At 43.6% G+C, this 18,789-nt stretch overlaps 1 protein-coding gene across 1 annotated transcript in view; it reads left to right on the top strand.

Annotated features, from left to right (window-relative positions):
• Cobl (cordon-bleu WH2 repeat protein) overlaps positions 1–18,789 on the top strand; it is a 231,435-nt gene that overhangs the window by 68,382 nt on the left and 144,264 nt on the right. The window contains exon 2 of the mRNA XM_051165055.1: positions 16,512–16,718. Coding sequence (XP_051021012.1) covers positions 16,512–16,718 — 207 coding nt within the window. The remainder of the gene's footprint in view (positions 1–16,511; positions 16,719–18,789) is intronic.

Below are 18,789 nucleotides of genomic sequence, written 5' to 3'. Positions count from 1 at the left end.
CTTTATAGCTGTAATTTGCTACTGTTGTGAATTGTAATATGAATATCTGATATGCAGATGGTCTTAGGAGAACACTATGAATGGATCATTCCATTCCTAACCCCCACAAGGGGTTCTGACCCACAGATTGAGAGCCTTTGGTCTAGGCTGTCAATCACAAGCTGCTGTGTTCAGGAGATCCTTCCCTCAGTTCTTCATGGCCTTGTTGACCAGGAGAGAAGGGAAGCTTTGTAGCTGAGCCTACCGTGCTCTTTACTCTTCAGAGACATGCCTTCCCCAGAGGAGGCTCCTCTTCTCAGTCTTGAGTCTGTTGCTTTGCTCACTCTCCAACTCCTCTTCTCTGCCTAGCTTGTCTGTCAGCAGCAGCCGAACTGATTGTCTCTTCTTTCTGATTCTCGGGAGAGCTCACGAGTCCCTGTCTGATGTCGACTGTTCTATACCATACTTGCTCCGGGTCTGCGTCCCTGTTCTATTTCCAGTCACTGGTGGACAGGAACTGGGTTTCCCTATTTTTAGAACTTCCCACCATGATTGTGAAAGCAGCAAACCTCGGGTTTTTCTATCTGTTAAGTCAGATGACAGCTCCTGTGTGGGTTGCCATAAAAGGCCTGTGGGTTTCACTGAAATGGTGGCTCTCTCCAGTCTCAGAGGACCAAACAAAGTAAGACTAAGCCCCTGCTTACACATCGGTGGGGACACACTTGAAAACCTAGCACCTTCTGTTTTTCCTGTATAAGGAAGATACTGGGTGAAATTTGGCACAGCATAGTGACGTGTTCTGTCTATCGGAGGAGTAGTGAGAGCAGAAGATGAGACTGGGTAAGGCCTGGGTGGGGTCCATTACTGGAGCTGTGCAGGGGAGGGTGGGGGAGTGCAGGGAAGCCTGGGTAAGAGGAGTGGTGTGCACCTTTGCTGAAGCTAAAAGCCGACCCTGCCCATCTCCTGGTTTCACCAAGTCTGTGGTTCACCTTCTTACTTGATAGCTGGTTTGGGGGTGCTAGCTGGGGAGGGCAGCTCTTCCTATACACCCGAGCTGAAAGCAGTTCTGCTGCACTGGAGAAGGGTCTCCTTTTTAATTGAACACACAGCTTTGGGAATCATGCATATGGACTGTGAGGGAGAGGTAAGGCTTTTGTAAGGGTTAGAGAATGACCTGTGATAGTCATAGATTGGAGTTTAAATGAATAAACGTATTAAATACATAAACAAGTCATAGTGAAAGAATAAACAGTAAGAGATAATGAGAAATCATCAAATCAGCTGTTCAAAACATCCAACAGAAATCAATTGGGGAAGGCCCATTGAGACATTCGTTTTTTTAGTTACTGACAAACTCCCCGGCAAGGCAGAGAGTTCCCTAGGATAGAACTTCCAGGTAAAATAACAAAAACTAGCGGAAAGTAACACCATCAAATCACAGGGTTACAAACACCCTTCAGAAACTGGCTTGGGGGAAGCCCCATTAAAGCAGCTAGCTGAAGTTCCCCCATGGCAGGGTACTAGCCAGACTACACGCAAGGGAAGTACAGAGACCATCAGCTAAAGACATCCCGTGTTCTTTTTCTCTCCACCTGGACCATGGCGGTAGAACTCTGAGGGGAGGAGGCTGAGAGAGCAGGAGCAGGAGCTTCGCTAGCCAAGCTCAAAACTGTAGAGTCAAGTCTGTGGGAGCTTATGGTAGTTGCAGGGGATTTAGCCCAGGCTGAATGGTCACCTTGTGAGAAACAGGGCCATTCAAGTAGTCCACAGAACCTGCCCAGACGTCTTCCAGGACAGAAGAGTGACAGAGACACAATGGTTTGTCCTGTAGTCCAAACCTCCATAATGTAGCAGTGCCCCATCTACCTCCACTTTCCAAAAATGAACCTCCTGTCCCCAAGAACTGCAATCAGGACGGCAAGGTATACTGACATAACAAGCTAATCTGAAAGGATGTCTTCCGGAATGTTTATTTAACTTCTCCTCAGGCTACTTGGCCACTGTCAGCCACATCCTCCGAAACGACCAAGGCAGTATAGTGTTAAATACTAGATAATTAGCAAACCACCAAAAAATAAAGCATATAACTATAAAAATGGAAAATAAAGCCACAAGAAGAATTGGCAAAAATAAATATAAACAGCAATTAAGTTTGAGTGTACCAGAGTGAATTTTTACAAAGCTAACTAAAATGAAGTTCATCAAATTCGGAAGGCATAAGCAATTTCTAATTACTTCTGAGCATCACGTTAGCCCCAGAGGAGATTATGCTGGCTGAAGTGGAATTTATTTTAGATTTGAAATTCTACAGTAAAATGAACAGTTTCCATTTGGATCCACTAACAGAGCTGGCAAAGGCAGGAGAAGCCAGTAAGTCTCCTGTCTGGGGCAGAAAAGAATGCCGCACCCAGAAGTCAGGAAAATATTAAAGATGATCATTTGCTTTCAGTAAGCCACACAGGGCAGATATTTTTTTCCCCATCAGTGGGAAAAAATAGCAGAGCTGTATCGAATTCCTTCTAGCAAAGTGTGAAGAAAAGAACCAAGTGTAGTGGGAATCTTAAGATAAAGGTGTCAGAGCCAGGAGTTAAATGGAGAGCCATATACTCTGAAACACATTGTGGCTCCCCACTGATAAGCCAGCTCTATTTCTATTTACTAACTGAAAAGCAAGGAAATCTGACTACCCAGCTTTCTACACAACTAGTAACTGATGGGAACTGAGCAGACAGAGCTCAGAGAGGTTCTCAGGAAAATGAAGCCAGCTCCCTGCACCTGGGGCCTAGGGCCTCATATAATACAGTGGCTCAAAGAAACAAACACCCATGTGGTGCCCTCACATCCATATCCTACAGGGACTGCCTTGTCTCTAGGCCTGCTAACAAACTTTTGTGTATATGTTCCCAAAACAGCTACATCTGTATGAAAATGTACCTACAATTTAATTCAACTGCTTTATGACCTTATTCCTGCTGTTAGCTTCCACTACCTAAAATAAACACAACATGCTTTTGTTTGTTTGTTTGTTTGTTTGCTGGGGAGGCATGCTATAATCCAAGATACCTTCAGTAAAAACATCAGAGAGGAGAGACAGACAATGTGAAAACACAGCAACCGAGAGACATTGTGATTCCATATGGACATTTTCTAAGCCAAGAGCCAAGTGCTGGGTGCCCTTTAATTCTCTGTTGAAAATATGACACTTGATAACCTCACCATGACTGTTTCTCAAAATAGGGACTGGGCCTCACAGCAGATGTCTGGGCTGGTGAAACCTGAGCTGAGTGGCCCAACAGGCTCTGTGGGAACAGGCAACACAGCCTCTCTGGCTTTTTGTCTACCCTCTCAGAATCCCTGCCACTCACCCCCAAGACTCAGAACTGTCCAGAGATGCCTTGGATTCTAGCTCTACTCATTGGCTTCCCAGATCACAACTACAATAAGAAGTCTATGCAAAGACCACTAACAACAACAAACCTTGAAAACGATGATACAAGCGCTGTCTCAATGGGCTTGATTGCCCAGTGAAACAGTGCTTGCATGTATCATTGGGATTGACTGATCAATTGATTGAGTTTTGGGCATGGGCCCATGAGAAGCATGTAGCTTCTGAAGCCTGTTACAATGGGGAAGAGAAGAAGGTTGTCTAATGGTTTTTGAAAGTACGTTGTAGTGTTTGCGTATAGGGCATCCCAGATGCCTTTGCAACTGTGCTCATGTACTGCTCCAAGCCTGAGAGTGTGTCCTGTCTGTTGACCTCACCCTGTCCAGGACCACATAGGTGACCAGGAATCCCACTTCTTTGAGGGTGCTTGGAGAAGCATCAGGTGCGGAGAGCAGTCTTATCTTTTCTGTAGTGTGCTGGCAGGGGACAAGACACCTATTGCTATGTTCCAGTACTCCCCAATGCAAGCACATTCCTAGTGTTTGAATGTGGGATTCTGTGTCAGCGCTTAGGTTTTGGCAAGTGTGCAACTCAGACTGCTTCATTTTTGCACTGTGTTGCAGGGTCATTTCTGAAGGCTTACACGTCAGGAACCAAGTACATTGGCAATGGTCTTTGAAGATTAGAGTCCTGCAGTTTCTACTTGATCCCACTGTGAAGAGATGGCCATTCTGCCCATCATACTGAGGGAAAGAGAGAGACAGTAGCAGGATATATGGTTAAGGTTTGTCTGTTCCTCGTGATGCTGAGATCTGAGCCCAATCAGTGTTAACCCTTTCCTCCAAGCACTTCCTCCGGGTCTTTCCCTTTGTTCCTCCCTCTGTGAGACACTTGTACAGTCTATCCTGTGACTCTGTTCTGTATAGCATCACTCCTTTGTATACGCACTCAGTGGAAACTGGGAGGGGGTTGACAGCAACTCTCAGACTGTGAAGATGAGAGAGCCCACCCTATGTGTAGAACCCCCAAGGTTCTTGACATGGATGATGCAGGGAATGCTGGGTATAATGTTACAGTCTTAGATGTAACCAACAGAAAAATCTGTGCCTGACCCAGCACAGAGTAGAGACTTGAGATATTTGCACCCCAGAGGAGAAGTAGATGGAGATTTTTCCAGAGAAGATCCATCTTCCATCTTTGCCTTGAGATGGGACTGAGGAGTTGGTGAGGCAGGTGGTGCAGATTTTTTAAGAATCTGCCCCAAGAGTCTGAAGGGGAAGGGAGCACGGCCTGAGCATCTGTGGCCCTAGAAACAGGGAAAGTGGAGCAGTGCTCTGTGACCTGGAAGAGTTGAAATCAACTTGAACTTGGGGAGGGGAGTGAAAGGATGTGGGGGATGGAGTGGGAAGAGGAGGAGAGGGTGGGGCTGAACCCTGAGCAGATGATGAAGGGCTGGCAGAGACAAGAGGCGGGGCCTATCGTGCTGCTTGGGGAGTTCTTGTCTGGATATCATTAGGGGCTAGGGTGATAAAAATGTGGATACCCATGCTTTGTGTGTGTATGGGGAGCAGGGGTGTTCTGGTGTGCCAGGTGTTTGTCATGAGGAATATTGGAGGAGATGACCTCTCTCTAGGGATGCTAGGGGGTCTGCTCTGTACATCTCTAGATCTGTTCTGGAAGCGATCTCTTTCTCCAGGGAGTGAGAGAGGCGTTTGCTCACAACTGTGGAGGTTGTTACAGATGGGTATATTGTTGGTTCTGGTTATGCAGCAGTGTATATAGAAATGAAGGCAAGCCAGAGGTGGAGGAGGGCTGGGGAGGATAGTCATAGTCCCGCTGTACCTTCATTGGGGTCCTCCAGCCCTTGACTGTGGGAGAGCTGATCCACCAGCCAGGCTCACAGGCATAGCTGCTCCTGTGTGTCCTTTGGAGCAGCAGCAGCCTTTGTGATTCTGGGACAGGACTGTGACTAGAACAAAATGTATCTTTCAGGCTTGAGAGAAAAAAAAATGCACTGTCCCTCAAAGACAGACGACAAAGAAATAACAAGCTTCTGGTTATATAGCCGGGGAAAGAAGGAACCCCCAAAACTCCTTTAGGAGAAGGCTCTACATCACAGCTGAGAGATTATGGGAAGAATTGCTGTGTGCAAATCCAACAAAGCTTAAGCACGGAAGGCTGGCTGGTGGTGCTAGGAGAGCTGACTCACCTCTCCCAAAATACTTCGGCATCTTCCCCAGGGGGAACGCCTGTGTGCCCACACTGCCAACCCCCAGAGGTTTGCACCCTCTTTGGGAGGAAGAAGCAGGTGCTGCCAGACATTCTCATTCCTTAGGAACTCCACTCTTCCTCCTGCATAATTCGTATTCTCCTTTGTGGGTTTTATGGGTTTAAATTGGGGGAGATGTGGGGAGGGGGAGGGGGACAAAGAGGGGAAATGGCTGTTCCCTTGCTAACAGTCTGCAGAAGACCTGGTGAGGTTTTGGCTGAGATCACAGGCAGCAGACAGCAGCCTCCTTACCTGTGAAATGCTGCGTTGGGTGGCATTTATAAAAATGGCACTGTGCTCCTACCTCAGGCCTGGCTGAGCCCAGTGAAATCTGTCCTTCAGCTCCTAGGATTGCACTGACTACCACAGAAAGCCCATGCTAACTTCTAAGTAGGGTGAGCACATCTCTTGGTGTGGGCAGGGGGCAGTGCGAGACATTCACATGTATTGGCTTTTCTCCTCCCTTCATTTGTTACAAATGTTCAAACCTCAGTAAACTAGTGTTGGCATGTTTTTGAAAGGAGATAGTCCTTTTCTGGAATATTCAACAATACAGCAACTCTAGTTTTTAATTGGTTCTGCAGAGCAGGTGCTGCCGGGCTTCAGCCCCAATGGCAGAGTATTTGGTGGTAGCTAAGTCATGTGCACCATAGGCTCTTTCTTAACTTGCTAGGAGTTGGGTAACAGCTGTGAGACTCAGCTCTCAAATGTTCCTCTTTGAATATGTACCTGATATCTGGTGAGATATCAGCATTCCCATATAGACCAGCCCCTGGGTTTAGAGGCTGGTAAAGGCCACAGGTTTTGTTACTGTGTCGTAGAGAATCCTATCAGGAAAGTGAATCTTTTTATGGTGGGTTCCTGAAAGCTTCTTCCACCTCAGGTCAGAACTAAAATTTTATTGTGAATAGCATTTCTTGGTTTTCAGTGTGGTTGCTGCGTAAGTGAGCTTTCACTGTGCATCTGGAAGAGTGGGTGAATGTTCTACTCTTACACAGATAAAAGGGTTTTCTTTTAGTCCCAAAGAGTAAAAAATGCTTGCAGGTAAGTAGTGGCCATTGAGCATTGCCTGTGCTCACTTAGTCCTCATGCAAATACCACTTGATGACTTTGTTCAGCTCTTAGGGAAACCGAGGCCTACGGATGACAATGGTTTGTCCACCTGCTGGAGGATGCACAGCTTCAGAGACTTTGCCGGGTCTGACCCTGACTTCTTAGTGACTCTGGAGCAGGGAGCCAAACCCAGTACTTGGTTTGTATTCATAAGTGGGTGTTCTGGGACTGACTTCTGAAAGATAGCCCCTTTCTGTTGCCCTGAGGCAAGGTGTTTTGTGGATAAACTTGTATCCCCACATTCAATGAGCGGTGTGGTAGACAGCACCTCTAAATAGCTCCCTTGCGTGCTGTTGTTTGGATGTGTTCTCGTAGCCTGTCTGTTTCACACTTGCATACTCTAGGCCTTGCTTATCTCAATCTTGAATGTCTTCTTATAGTTAGATTCTGTCTTAAAAGGCAAGGAGACACATGAAAGCTTTGGCAGAGGTTTCCTAATTTGTCTTTTTCTTCATCGGAAGACAATCTCGTCAAAAGAAGGAGCAATACCCTTAATGCTGGGCTTGCTGATGCCTGAGAGAAGGCTCTTATTCGGTGCCTTATCTTGTGGGTCCCTGACAGTCAACTTGATTTTCCAAAACCGTGCTTACCAGAAGAAGATTTTGTATACCTTGTTTTTCAGAAGCTTCATGGCTTTGGTTCTATGGTCAATAGAGGTTTTGGCTCTACAAGCATTGCAGAGCCCTCAGGACTGCCTGGGGGCTAGCTCAGCTCACCTACTTATCTGTCATCAGCCTGGGCATATGTTTCCATCTCTCTGCAAGTCCAAATCTTCCTCCATTTCCTGAGGCAATTTCACAAGTTCCTGACATTCTGTTAGAGCCACATGGAGCCTCAACAGTGGGTTCAGTTCTCAGGGGCACCAATTCTGTGTATAAAGCTTGACCATAGCCTTCATTAGAAAAGAGGGTGAACCTGCTTATCTGCTAGGAACCTTGTCACACAGGCTGGTTCTTCTCCAATCCCTTTCCCTCCAGCTGCCCCTGCAGGCTACCGGCATGCTCAGACAGGGGGTAAGGACTGCATTTCCACATTATCTTAGGGTTCTTTGATTTTGAAAAATACTTAAGGCAGTGTCAGTGTAGTCTACACCATAGCCAGGGCAGCGCCTGAGGTTCAGAGACCCTGCATCTGGAATGCTGTTTTCTAGCTATGTGCTGTCAGAATGTTGATAAGTCTGTTGGATCCCTAATGGCCTCAGAAGAATGGAGAATGGAGATTCGTCACATGAAGTTTCTGTGAGGATTGGATACATTCAGTGTTTGGATACATACATAGCTGAAAAAATGCAGGAGTTGGTGCTGGATACGAGGATTTTCCTTAGCTTCTTGGTACCTGACAGTGGTGAGAGTGGGGTTCCTGAAGTAGGTAGGGATAAAGTTGAGCATAAGACAGCCAATTCCAAGGGACTGACTCTAAGAGCGACTCTTCAGCACAATGGTTTCTGAGCTGTAGTCCTTGAGCTTAGTACTTTGCTTGTCCATGAAAAACCAGAATGTTGAGTCTCTTGTTTTCTTGGAATTGCTGTCTAGAGTTGTGTTTAATAATGGACACCCCAAAAGAGCATAGGCAGCTTATTTTGCACTCAAAGCCTACTCCCTTCCAGGAGGAAGCAAACACTACTTGAAATCCAGAGCCCTCCAGGAGAGAAAGGAAACCCGCATGTGCCTACAGCATAAACAGGCTCTGGTTTGCTCCATGGTCTGATTGGCAGGCAGGATGTGCCAGCTGTACCCAATTTCACTAAAATGTCCTCCCAGCAGGTGCTAGCCAGCATCACGCAGACAGGGTAGCCAGCACGATAAACTCCAGGAATTACACACTTGGTGTTGTTTCTCAGGGGAATTTATGTCAGCAAGCCTTTAGCTTCTGTGTCTACTGTTCTTGGATGGCTAAAACAATTTTTTATGCTTCTGTGTTTGAAGCTGATGGCTCTGACAGAGAAACAGGAGGAACACAAAGCAGATACCCTTTAGATGCTGGCCTGGGGGCTACAGAGAACTGGGAGAGGTATCAATTTTCCCTGTTAAGTCTACAGGCCCTGGACTCCCTCATCCTGAGCCTAGCTAGTCCGGGTGAAGGTCATCACCCACTGTGGAATGTGGGTTTAATTTATCTGTCTGCACAGAGCCTGAGATTTGCGTTCTCTGAACCAGTTAGCCCAGGCCTTTATAAGTCATCGAGCTTTCAGGGAACAGATTTCAAGCATTCTTCTCTGCAGTAAAAATCTATCAGAAATAAAACTCCCATGGCCCCCAGCCATGGGCTGATGGAAGGGTTAGGAAGGACACAGGAGCTTGGATGTACAGTGGTCCCATATCATTTGGGGCCATAACTGATGACTTGGAAATGCCAGAAACATTTTCTCATATAATATACTTACCACTTTATAAACAGTCCCTTCTGGGGCACACCCATTGTTTTACCTTGGAGAGCTGGGAAGGAGTTTGGGCTGTGTGCTAGTGACTTATCATCTGAAGAGAGCTGGCTGGACCTGCCTGGTGGTAACTGAGAAGCACCTACCCTGGTGAGCCCAAGAGGAGCCAGGGAAGGCCCTAGCCCTAAGGACTTCCTGACACTTGTGCAGAAGCTCCGCCCTCTCTGACGTGCTTCCACATCTCTGAATGTTAGCTTCTGCTGATTGACAGTTGGTATACATCTTTGAGAACCATCTACTTGTTAGAACTCATGGTTGCTCACAACTGAGTGAAGGTGACTTGGGACATCTGTCCGAACAGCAGCAGTTCTCTCTGTGCCATTCAAAAGTGCAGGAAGCTGGCATTTTCTGTTTCTCACTGTGACTGTGTTCTATAGAGGGCATTCAGAAGTACCGATGCCTGAAAGCACAGAGCAAGAAAACAGGATCTACTTGTTCTAAGGCTATGTACTTCACCCATGCTAGAAGCCTCTGCTCCCTAACGCACACATCGTTGACAAACCTGACTACAAAGTATCAGCAGCTGTAGATTGCTAGTGGACAATCAGGAGGGATCCAGAGTTGAGACTTCATCATATTCCACCCTCAGCCTGCCCCTTGCATCAGGATCCCTGGCTGGGGGACTCAGCATTGCTACTCCTATCCTCATAGGAGACAGCTTACAATCTCTGGCTGGCCCCCTCTTCATGCTCAGCATCCTTGCTTCTTCCTGCAGCCTGCTCATCAAAACAAGCCACCTATGGTATCCAGGGTGGCAAAGGTGGAAGCTGCAGGGGCCCTGAGAAGGAGAACAGCAGAAACGTGCCAGGGAATCCTAGCAAGAGATGCCCTTAGATCCATGAACTGAGGTCTTTGTTCTGCTGGAAAAAGGACAACTTTAGATTGTGGTAAGAAATTCGGAGGGTGAATTGACCTCTTCGTCAACCATTTTCAAGTATGCGGTTCACTTGTGTCAAGTGTATTTCTGTTGCTGTGAACTCTCACCACTCTCCATCTGCACACCTGTTTTTATAGAACCCAAATCCCATTTCTATCATGTTCTTACTCTATATTCCCTTCTGTAGCCTCTGGCAACCATTATGAAAAATTTTCTAGTTAAACAATAGCACTGTAAGTACTCAAAGTGTTTTAAAATATTTTTAAAACAAAATATTTTTCTTTTCTTCTTTTTTTGGTTTTTCAAGACAAGGTTTCTCTGTGTAGTGCTGGCTGTCCTTGACTCGTTTTGTAGACCAGGCTGGCCTCGAGCTCACATCGATCCACCTGCCTCTGCCTCCCCGAGTGCTGGGATTAAAGGCATGTGTCACCACGCCTGGCTCCACAAACTATTTTTCTAAACAAAAGGAATTCTCAACAAAATGAATACAAACCAAATTCAAGAAAACGCCAACATGAACATTTGCCATCGCTAAGTAACCTTCATTCCATTCTGGAACGTGGGGACGCTTTAACATGGTGGTTCTCAAGCTGTGAGTCTCTCAGGAAACACATTTACATACAATTTACATTACAGTCATAACAGTAGAAACATTACAGTTATGGAGTAGCAAATGAAAGTAATTTTATGGTTTGGGGTCACCACAGTGTGAGGAGCTGTAATAAAGGTCACCACAGCGTGAGGAGCTGTAATAAAGGATGGCAGCGTTTGGAAGGTCGAGAACTAATGGTTTAACATGTGCAAATCAAAAAATGTTCTTGAAGAGTTTTTTTTTTTTTTTTTTCCTTTGCCAAGAAAATTCAATAAAGAACAAAGAAGAATCCCATTGTCTTCAGGAAATAAATTATATAGTGCATTTTTGATTGACATTTTTTATCTCAGTGTTTTACCCAGTGTTTAATTTGAGCAGTCTCTCATCTATTTTATTTTATTGTAACTTTTACTAGTATAAAAATCCGGTGTATTACTTTTGCAATTCCTGTGGTATTTTTATTCATCATTGAATAGTATAAAAATGAAGAAAAGAAAAGATGTTTTTTTCCCCCTGAGGTACTTGTTTTTCCATTTGGTGTTAACATTCTGGCTCAGTGAAGTATTTAACTGTTTAATGGTTCTATGCACTGTTATTTCAAAAGACATGATCTCTAAACCTCTTATATAGATATGAGTGATTCAGCCCAAACTTCTTGACCTTACTTAATCCTAAAACTCTGAAAATGCTAAAGCAAAGAGTAGAGAAATACTTTGAGGCAGATATAAGCAAGGGCTTCCCGAACAAGGACTCCTGTTTCTTGGAAAGTAAGGCCAATTATCTACATATGCGACCTCATTAAATTAAGAAACATGTGCATTTAAGGAAACTCTTATTTGAGTGAAGCAGCAACCTACAAAACTAGAGAAAAACTTTGCCAACTATGCATCTAAAAGGGGATTAGCACCTACAATGTGCAAAGGGCTCATAAAAGTATACAAGAAAACAAACAACCCAATCAAATCCTTGTTCGAGGAAGTGAAGCACGTTCTCAGAAGAGAAAATAAAGACTGCTAATAAGTAGTTTTTAAAAATGCTCAAAATCCTTGGGGGAAATGCAAATGAAATGAACCCAGATTCAATTCTCAGGCCCCTTGGAATGGCCCAAGGAGGAAATTCTGGAGAGAGTGAGGAAAGGGTGCTTAACTCACTGCTGGGGTATTGTAAAACAGTTCAGCTATTATGGAAATTAGTGTGCTAAAAACAAGCCTTTTGTATGACCCACCTATGTTCCTGACCATCTATCTGAAGCATCCCATATCTTATTGCAGAGATATTTGCTCATGTTTATTGTTTTCCTAATCACAATAGCAAGGAAATAAAGTTAGTATGGATGTCTGTTGACAGATGAATGAATAATGAAAAATATGGCTCATATGTAGAATAAGATTTTATTCAGCCCCAGAGAAAAATGGGATTTTCCAATATTCAGGACAATGGGTGGAACTAGAAAATGTATGAAGTGAGGAAATCCTGGATTAGAGAGTCAAACGCTGCATGTTCTTGGTCATACTTGAAGCATAGCTCCCAGCTGTTGTATATAAGTGTCTCATCTGTGTACAAGTAAGGAGTGGTAGATGACAGGAGAATAGACTGGAGCCCATGAGAGGAGGAAACAATTATTTTCATCAGAAAATTAACCTGTGATTAAAGCTTAGTGTTATGTGAGCTGTATTTAAAATTTAAACAGTCAGTGTTGATTGGATTAACATCTAGCTAGAAAACTAAAAGTTTCTGATTATTTTTGTTAAAAATCTGTTCAAATATTTCCAGATGTATTTCCTCTTCTGTTAGTCATACTAGTGAAAGTGTTGTGATATTCTGTTTTTTGCATGTTTTAACACATGTTTTTCCATTGAGTTTAGTTTTAATATAAATTTTCATATGTTTCATCACCATATAAACTTAAATCATCTAAAATAAAAATACTATATTAAGTAGTGCTGAAGCTGTATGGATGAGGTATTGTATGAAACAAATAAGTTTATTGCATAGAATTATGGTTTCTAACATTTGGGGCAAGAAATAGAAAAGCTGTATATACAAATATGAAGAACATTTGTCTACAGCATCTCATGCCTTCTAGAAATGATTAGTAATAGACAAGTGTGGTGCCTCTACCTTTTAATAGAAATATCAGAAGGAGTGGGAGTGGCCAGGGAGGTGGCTCATATGTCCAATATACACAGCATTCTTTAATTGACTTTGATGTGTGTGGTCACAGTTAGAGCGCCACTGAAGGGTCTCCTAGGATCCATACATACTTCAGGCACTGATTTCACATGAGTTCTCTATGTGGTGTTTTCCAAATATGAAATTGTCCATTATCAAAAATTTAAACTAATAAGTACACCAGTATGTTTTGTATAGATTTCTGTAGTACACTAATTGCTTTTCTCAAAGGAAATAAAAGGCGTGGCTGTAATAATGCTATTTTAGCATTTTATTACAATCCACACATTCCAGTTGTTAGGATTTAGCTGGTCGGTGATGGGCACAGGGCATTTCCAGCTCCCTATGTGGTTTCATGCTGAGTACAGAAGCGTGGTCTCTTCATATGGGACATAGGGCTGTCCCCAGGTTTGCCACACATAGAGAGGAGCACACAGAAACTGGTCTTCAAGAAACCAGAATAAAACGAAGACTAGGGCAAGGGCAGAGTGCCGTGAGGCTAATATACAAATTGCTGAACAGTTGTCAGGCTAGTGAAGAGACAGGAACGAGGATGAAGACTCCAAAAGGTGTGGTTATCAGTATAGGCTGGTAGGGCAAAGGTGTATGGTGTCACTGAGACGGACACTCCCTCCATCACTGGGATGAACACAGCTGACTGTGTCTGGTGACCACTTTTGGTGCATTGTTAAGTTTCTTCTTTAACAGAAATAACAAGAAATGTATATTGTGGTTGTGGAAATATTCTAATTTTCTTAAATATTGTCTGACTCGCCTTGTCTGCATACATGCATTTGTGCGCGTGTGACACACACACACACACACACACACACACACACACACACACACACACACTCCACTGTTCTGAACAAACAACTCTACTTGGAGTATTAGACCTTTCCAAGTTGAGTCAGGCCATAGTCAGGGGGCAATACCAGGTAGTTTGTGACGTGTGCTGTGAGGAACAGCCCCAAGATGATCTCTAAATACTGTGGAAGGAATCTAAGGACAATGAAACTGACTGGGAAAGAACCTAGTATGTGACTATGCAGTTGTGAGGTTTTGGACCACTGGTTTCATAAGCACGGTAGGGTAGATGGGGTGTTGTCACATGATGGCGACAGATTGCTTTTACAACAAATGAAGGAATGGTTGAACCCCGTTGCCTTCCTAATAGTGCTATGTTCCTAATAGCACTGAACACTGAGCAGCTCCCTGCTGGCTCTGCAAAATTGGACTAAAATGTATTTCTTTTCCTAAAAATTACAAAATAAACAAAATTTTATTTGTGTAAGCACCTTTGGAGGTAATTCAGACTTCTGACTTGGAGTTAAGGCTAATTGATGAATGTTCACGCTCATGTTTTTAATCTCTAAAATGGGATTAGCACCTGTCCTTCAAAGAGACTGAATAATATAGTGGTTAAAATTTCAGACCCTATATAAATTGCCTGGGCTTGAGGGTAGCTCTACTTTTTGGTAACATTTGGGAAACATTGCCCGTTTGTTATTGAAAAAGCAGGAATAGTCTTACCCTTAAGAGTAGCACAGATAAAAATATGAGACAATAAATAATGGGTCCTCTCATACTAACAATTTTATTTTACTCTATTTTTAAAAAATTTTTTAATTGCTTTATCTCATATAGCTCACATCAGGCATGAAATTCACCTAAGTAGTCCAGGCTGGCCTGGAACTTGCTACTTCCTAGCTCAGCCTCCTGAGTCTTGGGGGTTATTCCAGTGTACCACTCTTTCTTGACTTTTTGATTTTTATGTCTATGAATGAAAAGGAAGTAAGCAATAACAGTTAAAAACATAGCATAACATGCAGATACTATAACATATATCTTATGGTTTTTTTTTAAGTTAATTTATAACTACTTACCATAGCGAAGAATAACAACCAAGTGACATTCCTCAGTCTGTGTTAACCGTGGTGGGGACATCTGGAAGCTCACAGCCTCTTCTGGGTCCCATTTCCTGCTGCTTCCCATTTCCAAATGATGTCTTGTGTTTTACAAGTCACACGCGTTACAGTAGCAAAGCACATGTTGTATCTGGCATCACCCAGACGCCACCACTGGTAATTGTTTACTGTGTCTTTCTAGACTGTTACACGGTCTATAGCTAGAATGTAGTCCTCCCTAAAAATATTTTCCTAAACAAATATTTTGAAGCTTACTTTTAAAAACTTCTGTTGTACTTTTAACTGTTACTGTCAATATACTATTGTAAAAATAATTTGTTAATTTTTATTGAAATGTTCTATTAGTTATCTATGTCTACGAATGAAAAGGGAATAAGCAATAACAGTTAAAATATAGCATTGGGATGTGGTCTGACTACTAGTCTGCCATCAGAAGTTATGTCATCCTGTCATGGAGTACAGTCTCAAAAGCTTCTTGCGAATAAGTTTCTAGAAGGCTATCTGATATCTTTGAATCCACATGTCAAAATGCCTACAAGAGTCAGCTGACAAGAGAGTTCAGGGTGGGCGGTGGCATCTCCATGCCTCTGTGTGGATCTGGCTAGGCCTGTGCAGGGTGGGGAGGAAGCGGGCAGGAGGAACCCCGGGGTGGCAGCTAGGTATAGTTCCTGCCTCTGCCTGACACTCAATGACTGTGGGCCTTCAAGTGAGCTCCAAATCAGTCTGCAAACTGTTTTGAGACCTGGAAAGTAATGATTGAACGAGGAAGTGGTTATTAGGTAAACTGTGAAAGTTATCATAACAGATCCCCATGAATGTGAAATGCTGCTGAGAAAGTCCTAGCTTCTATTACAATAAAATACACAGGGACTCTACAAATTAGGACCTGCTGTATAAACTAATGCATATACATTTACATATATATGCACATAGTTTTGTATATGCTTATATGTAAATATTATGTAAACATACATATTTTATATACACATATATGCATGTATGCATATGATATACACATCTACATATGTAGAATGCAGTGCCTATGCTAGGAGCCTTTCCTCACTACCTGGAGTGTCCCTCAGGTGGGTGTCCTCTTGACAGGGCTTGGGAAATTGCCTCCGAGGTTCAGTGAGCTATCAAGCTATAGTTTGAAATGAGATGAAAATGAAGACAAAAGAGTTGTGTGTTAGGACACTACCACTCACATCCTTTTGCTACCCACAGCCACACCCAAGGCAGTGGCTGTATTGATGATACTGCACTGACACACTTTCTAGATGACACCGGCTGCCTTAATTTGTTCTCAGGGCATCCAGTATTATATAGTCATAGATCCATATCTTCAGAAGTGTCCTAGATCCTGAGCTGGAGAGGATGAAAGCAGAAAATTAGGGATGCCAACCTACTTATTAGTGGTGAGGCAGCAGCACGTATAACCCAAGCCAGCAAACTCAAATGCTCACCCCTCCACCTTGACCAGGGTGGCTAGAAAATAGGACACGTTGCTCTCAGACGGGGAACACATTTTTGGGATGTTTCTTTTTCAGAAACACTTTCAAAAATGTTTCCCATGGTTTGGTTTTTACTTGCTTGTGGGAGATGTCATCTGTTAGTCCTAGAGACTGCTGACAAACAACTGTAAAAGGACCCCACAGCTCTGAAGGCATTTCTGAAGCAAGCCATAAATGCTTTTAAGGATGAATCATACGGAGGCAAGCACAAAACCCTCATCTAGTGTTTCTGTCTTATCATTTTCAAGAAGGAAGATGAAGGCCCGTGCTCCACCACCTCCTGGAAAGCCTGCTGTCCTAAATGTCCACAGTGAACAGAAACTGCCTCATGATGCCACACTGGGCTCTCAGCAAAGCCTGATCCACATGAAGGAGGAGGCCGTACACAATAGCACCTTGGATGTCACTGTGGTTCTGCCCAACGGTCTGGAGAGGCAGAGTGTGGTCAGCGGGAGGTAAGATCCTGATACCTGGGTGGAGGTTCTCATGTGTGTGGGAAGAGCGGGTGTGACCATGTTGAATTTGACCCAGGTGAGAATTCATGCTCTAGCTTGGCACAAGATCACTGCCTAGGCGATCCAAAACCGTCCCACTGAGAATAGTGTGGGTTGACTGGCCCATCAAGGCTCTCTGTTGCCTTGAGGGGATTCAGGACTATAAGGCTATCCTGGCAGAACTTGGGCCCAGAGGAAAGTGCAGCTATACATAAATTTTCAAAATTAGTTTATGTGATAATTAAACACAGTGTTGATGAGTATTACTGCCAGCCTTGGTACACACCCAAGACTGGAGTGTTGTGTTCTAAGATGCCATGCCTTAGTTGTAATGGGTAGTATCACATTGTCTTTGAAAATCTTAACTCTCAGCATAGGGTAAGAAGTTATTTTTCAGTAGGGCTTCCCCTTGCAGCCATTGTCCTAGGTTTAGGAATATCTTCACATTAGCATCAAAGGAGGAAGTGTTTGGACTTGTGACTGACACCTTGTGGCATTTCCCCAAGGCCCACCTCAGAGACTGAATTGTAAGTGTTTGGTTGTTTCACACAAGTAGGCATTGCATTCATCACAGATTTCCCATGAAGCCTTATAATGTAAGGAGTATGTTTTGCTATCATAGTTCAAAAATGATTTTAGAATGTGTGCCATTCTACCAGTAAACATATATGTACCATTTTTATAGTTTGTTCCAGTTGATAGCTACTGCTTTTCTTATCTTAGATTTAGAAGATTCTCTTAGAATCTTCTTTGGCAAGCACCAGGAAAGGTGGAGCTCCTCCTACAATGTAGAAATGCTCCTGAAAAAGTATTTCAAGTGAACGCACTGTACTCTTTGTAGCTTCAGTTTCTTTTTCCCTGTAGAGCAGAAGTTATCACCGTGCAGTTCTGTACGATTGCTACCCCAGACGACTGAGAGCCTCATCAATTATTCAGATAACCTTCTTCTAAGCAGGGAAGCATAGAGTCAGGAAGAGCCTGTACTGGCCCAGAAGCCTCTGTCCCTGGGCCACCTTGTGGGTGCTACAGGCGAGGGCATGTTTTAATCCTTAATAATAATAAGTGGGCTGATGTCAGATTCCTGGCTCTTGCTCGCTTTTTTTTTTTGTTGTTGTTGTTATATATATTTTTCCTCTTCTGCTTAAGCAGTGGCTTTAGCAAAGATCCTGCTCATCTTGCCCTAAACAGCAGTTTACAAACCCAGCCAGCCCCAAACCATGTATTTCCTGATGGAGAAAACATTGCTAGTGAGTGAGTGCTTATGACCCCATTCTGCAAATCATAGATGGTTTGGCTTTTTTGAGCTGCTCATGAATTTAGAGACACAAGTAATAGCCCCTATCTGTTCTTAAATATTAAGACATAAGGATCGGGTTTGGAACTGTTCCTGACTAAGGAAGAAGGCCTGGCAGGCCTTTAGGAGTGGGGTTGCCAGCTCTCTGCATGGTGGGTGGGAAGGAAGCCAGCAGCCCCATTGCTTTAATTGGGAGCACAAGTGAAGAGAATATCTTTGAAGACACAGCATGCTCAGCTCCGGTGAGAGCTTCATAAAAGGCTCTTAAGTGTTGACAGTGTTGGGCTGTGTCATCTTAGTGTAGAAAATTAGTCACATCCACGTTGGTTCACAGGGCGAACGGACAGGCAAATGGTTCTTTTTCCAGAAGAGAAGGAAACCTCTCCCAGCATTCAGGCCTGTAATTCTGCCCCTAAGAACCACTGTGCACTAAGCACCACAGCACAGGCAAGTGCACCCCTGTGTGGGGCATTCCAGGTCTTGAGCCTTGTAAAGCAATATAAGGACTTCACTTCTTAGTTATTAAGCCTATAAGAGAAGCAGTTAAAGAGCATCTTTATTTAGAGAAAGGAGTTACCATGCCAAATTTTCTTTTTTTTCCTCCTTCCCTCCTTCCCTCCCTCTCTCCCTAATAAAGGAGTCTGTCTTTTCTGTGAAGAAATAACAAAATTAAGAGCCTGGCATTTAAGTTGCCAAGCCTTGCTATTGTAGGGAAGGGAATGTTTTCACTAACACAAC

Source organism: Acomys russatus, chromosome 22, assembly GCF_903995435.1.
Source record: "Acomys russatus chromosome 22, mAcoRus1.1, whole genome shotgun sequence".
NCBI lineage: Eukaryota > Metazoa > Chordata > Mammalia > Rodentia > Muridae > Acomys > Acomys russatus.
The sequence above is the reverse complement of the archived record's forward strand: the minus strand, read 5'-3'. Positions and strand labels throughout refer to the sequence as shown.